Source organism: Triticum dicoccoides, chromosome 7A (genome assembly GCF_002162155.2).
Source record: "Triticum dicoccoides isolate Atlit2015 ecotype Zavitan chromosome 7A, WEW_v2.0, whole genome shotgun sequence".
Lineage (NCBI taxonomy): Eukaryota > Viridiplantae > Streptophyta > Magnoliopsida > Poales > Poaceae > Triticum > Triticum dicoccoides.
In genome coordinates, this window is record NC_041392.1 from 88,712,379 (window position 1) to 88,716,584 (window position 4,206).

Consider the following 4,206-nt stretch of genomic DNA (forward strand, 5'->3'; position numbering starts at 1 on the left):
GCCAACACTCAAAACAACACAACACAATCACCAGCTCGCAGCAAGAACCACTACATTTTTCATTTATGACAAATGCATAGCCTAAAAGAAATCCAAGATCATCAACTCATTGCAAGAACCACTGCAGATTCCATTTATGCAAAATGCACCATCTAAAAATGTTGCAGGATCATTGACTCATAGCAAGAACCCCTACAGTGAAAAACAAGATCAAAACGTTGCAAATGAGAAACACAGCTCACTGGAATAACTACTACATGCATAGCCTAACAGAAAACAGGATCATCAAATCATTACTGGCAACAACCACTGCATTTTCCATTTATGCAAAGTGCATCCATCATCCAAAAGGACTGCAGGATCATCGATTCACTGCAAGAACCCCACAGTGAAATGCTTCATCCAGGAAGCAGTAGCAACCACATCACAGAAATGAATGTCAGAAGTGTGACACTGCAACGACTACTACAACCAGCATCAGAGTTTAGCTAGCAGGAGAAACACAAGAGCTGATGAGTATATATCTATATGCTAAAGCAGGCGTTCAGTTATGCCATTGTTGTGTCCGAGGCGGTGAAACTTCTGAAGAGGTGAACTGTCAGGACTCCGGCTCTGATCCTTCTCTACACTCCGTCGACATTCGGGTATCGCAGCGCAGCATAGGCTGAATTGGCAGAAATAACGAGGCAGTTAGGCGGCAGACCAATAATCAATTAACAATATATTGACAAGATCAAGAAGACAAAACATGAAACAATATAATGTGCAAGGAACTAAGCTTTTATGTACCATCTACTGTAGGATACAACCTGAAAGATGAAATGAGATGACTGAACTTGATTTGACTTTTTAGGTCCCATAATTTCTACTGGCGACTAAATGCTACGAAATGGGCGAACTCAATTATCTGAATCAAGAAAAGAAATGTGGAACAAGTAGTTCCTACTAGCTTCAGAGCTCATCCATTTTTTACCATGCATACACAGATGGATAGATCCACACGGCATCGACACCTACTATTCCCATTAAACTACTTTCACTTTTCTACAGGATTACGACAGTTTCAGACAAGTCCCAAGTCCTAACAAAACCTATCATTATATCCTTTTTCCAAGCACGATCAGATTAGCATTCCACTAAAGACAGACTTCAGATATCATGTTCATGCAGTAAACAGTATCTACACAACCATGTGTGCACTGTGCAAAACATATTGTAGACCACCAGTGCATTTCTAGTAAAAGAAGATTAGCAGGAAGCAGATCAACAATCTAAACCTCGGACTTCTCAATTTTTTTAACAAGACTAGTAATACAGCTCATGCACAAAACCTGAAAACAATATAGCTCATTTGCAGAAACTAGATTTAATTTAGTACTGTATAAGAACCTGAATTTTGTTCAGATTACTCAACACAAGTAAAATAGTCTAAATTAAACGGATATCATAATCTTCTCTGTTAGGGCTGAATAAGATTAATCACCTCATTCGTCTATTTAAGTTCCATATTTTACTAGCTTTGAACATACAAAATGTACTGACGGCAAATAGCACCAAATAGAAAACTGAATTATCTGAATCAAGGACTGTAGTATGAAACCAACACTTTCCAGTCCATATCAAGGTTGAGTGTAAAATGTTACTTTCCATTAACCAAAAAGTTGACAGGACGACACCGGTTGCAGACAATTCCCAACTCCTAACAGTTTCAGTTAACTTATTTCTCAGATTAACAATTTCAGTTAACTGTTTTACCACAAACAGTCTGAGTAAACTATTTTTCAAACACAAGCAGATTAACAGCCCACCAAAATAAAACCAAAATTATCATGGCCATGCAGCAAACAGTACCTACACCAAAACCTGTACATTGTGCAAAACAGATTCAATCAAGTCTACCGGTTCACCCTCATTAGGAGATCATTAGGAAGTTGTGACATGGAGAGAGGCTCTCACCAGCGGTCCCGGAGCTGAAGACGACGATCTGGTAGATGTCGCCCCAGCCACGGCGGGGCAGGTCGACGACGAGTGGGGTCAGCCTCCCGTAGCGGCCCGCTCGGATGCACATGGCGATGCCGTCGGGCTGCAGGTCGACCTCTCTGGCCAGCCGGTCCCGCAGGTTGTACAAGGACCTCCCCCTGATATTGAACGCGGCCCAGCCTTGCTGGGCCTCGGGGTACACCCCTTCGGGGGTCGCTTGCACGAACCGAATCTCCCGCAACGCCCCTGGCTGGCGCCCGAACACGACGACGGAGAGGTCTTCAGGGAGGCGAGCCTGCAGTTGAGTCACCAAGAACCATGGTTATATTCAGGAGATCAAATTTTCTGATCGAAAACACAAATGCGATCAGGAATCTCGACGGCGCAACAAGTCAAGAAGCGCAAATTTGGCAACAGCAGAACCAGAAATTGATCTCGAGAAAATGAAATCAACACAAGTCGCAATCCCCGCAGTAGAGCTGCGATGCAAATTAACGACGCCCAAGAACTCACTCGATAGTAGGCTACGAACTATCAATTCGCTCAATCGATAGTAGGCTCAGACGGAAGCAATTCGCGAGTTATCAAGAAGCGGGTCATGGCGAACTCACCCGAATCGGGTCTGGAATGCGAGGCGCGCGCTCTGTGAGGTCGATGGGCTCAACGATCCAGCGCATCATGGAGCTGACCTTCTCGTTCTCAATATCTCTGCTCTCGACGGTGACGCCGGTGTTCCAGCGGAGGTACTTGCCGTTGGCGCGGAGGTAGCGGTCGCCGTCGCCGGCGTTTAGGAGCAGCACGCCAGGCCCCAGCCCCGCCCTGACGTCCAGCCACATGATATCCGGCACCTCCGGATGGTCGTAGTCGCGCAGCTCGGCGCGGAAGCCGTGGTACAAGGCCGGCGCCGGCGTGGCCGTGACGGCGAGGTAGCGGCCGTAGGCGGCGCTGTGGAGGAGCAGGTACGGGCCGCAGGCGCCTTGGTAGATGTGCACCTTCCACGCCACGTTCAGCGAGTTGCGGCGCTGGCTGATGGAGACGCCCACCCCGTCGTCGTCGGCGTGGAGGTAGTACTTGTCGAGCTTGCGGTTCCGCAGCCGCACGTACTGCTCGTCGTAGAACCGGTCCATTGGTCGCCGCCGGCGCCGGACCGCCGGAGATCAGAGGAGGTGGGCGCTGCGCGGTGGAGAGCGGGGCCTTCGTTTCTTGGAGCTCCGGCGACGGGGAGGAAGCTGTTGGTTCAGGCGGTTACGTTCGGGCGGCAAGGCGGGGGTATTTGAAGGCGCCGTACCGGGCTTTGGGCGCGAGGTGGGCCTGAGGGCCGTTTTCTCGGCCCGGCCCGCACTCCAGGGCGCGGTCTTCACTCTGTTCCTCCCGCACAGGCCCACGCGCGGCGGCGGCGGCCCGGTCGGCAGCGCCGCTCCTTCTTCCGGGCGAGCTTGCCCCCCACGCTTCCCCAGCTCGATGCCGCGGAGCCACGGAACGGTGGCGGTCGGCAGCCGGCACTTCCCTTCCCCGGCGAGCCTCTCCTCCATGCTTCCCCGGCACGACGGCGCGGAGCCACTGAACAGCCGGCGGCATCGCTCCCTCTCCTTGCCTGGATGCCCCGGGCCACCGGCGCGGCGCAAGCCCGCGGGCACCAGCGAATCGAGGCAGCGGCGAGGAGCGAAGCACCAGCAGATCCAGCAGAACTGCCATGGGGTGCGAGCTCTCGCTCCTTTCTGTCGCCTGCTAGTGGCTTCCTGCCTTCCTGGAGTGTCATCGCTAGTGGCTACCTGCTTTGCTGTCATTGGCTCATTGCCGATCGAATCGATTGTGCGGTGTGGGTGACAAAAGTAAGATAAAAAAATACAAGAAAACAACATGAAAACTCTGTTTTGAAGTTTCGGAAAAATCTTAAAAGAAAATATTATGTCAAGGGAGTGATGTTCTACTAGCATGTAAATTGTAAATTCCAAGTTCATAGTTTAATTTATTTATGGGCACTGCTACACATCGGCCGGCGGATCTTTTTAAAAGATCCCCCACCTCGCGAAACGACGGATCGGGCTAAGTGAGCGCTCAAGCGTTATCCTTTTTTTTTGTGGGAACAAGCGTCATCCTTTACCATTGCAACAAAGGTCGTGTTGGTCATGTTGTAGAATCATTTCACAAAAAAAGGCTTTGTTGCAACAATAATAATTTGCAACTGAGATCTTGTTGCGGTCTTTTTGCAACTGAGTTCTTGTT

The 4,206-nt window shown here is 49.7% G+C and overlaps 1 protein-coding gene across 1 annotated transcript; it reads right to left on the reverse strand.

The window, feature by feature from the left end:
• Positions 1–247: 247 nt before the first annotated feature.
• LOC119331493 lies at positions 248–3,449 on the reverse strand. Its single transcript, XM_037604654.1, has 3 exons — positions 2,592–3,449; positions 1,957–2,275; positions 248–664 (listed from the first exon to the last, which is right to left on the reverse strand). Exons 1-3 carry the CDS (start codon positions 3,105–3,107, stop codon positions 624–626), a joined length of 876 nt encoding a protein of 291 aa, XP_037460551.1. The 5' UTR covers positions 3,108–3,449; the 3' UTR covers positions 248–623.
• Positions 3,450–4,206: the final 757 nt, after the last annotated feature.

Bases quoted from the DNA above. Each gene is read 5' to 3' on its own strand.
- LOC119331493 (XM_037604654.1), bottom strand. From the start codon at position 3,107: ATGGACCGGTTCTACGACGAGCAGTACGTGCGGCTGCGGAACCGCAAG. The intron at 2,276-2,591 runs GTGAGTTCGCCA...ACTCAACTGCAG, and splicing joins GCATTCCAGACCCGATTCGG to GCTCGCCTCCCTGAAGACCT. The intron at 665-1,956 runs GTGAGAGCCTCT...CTGCCAATTCAG, and splicing joins CTTCAGCTCCGGGACCGCTG to CCTATGCTGCGCTGCGATAC.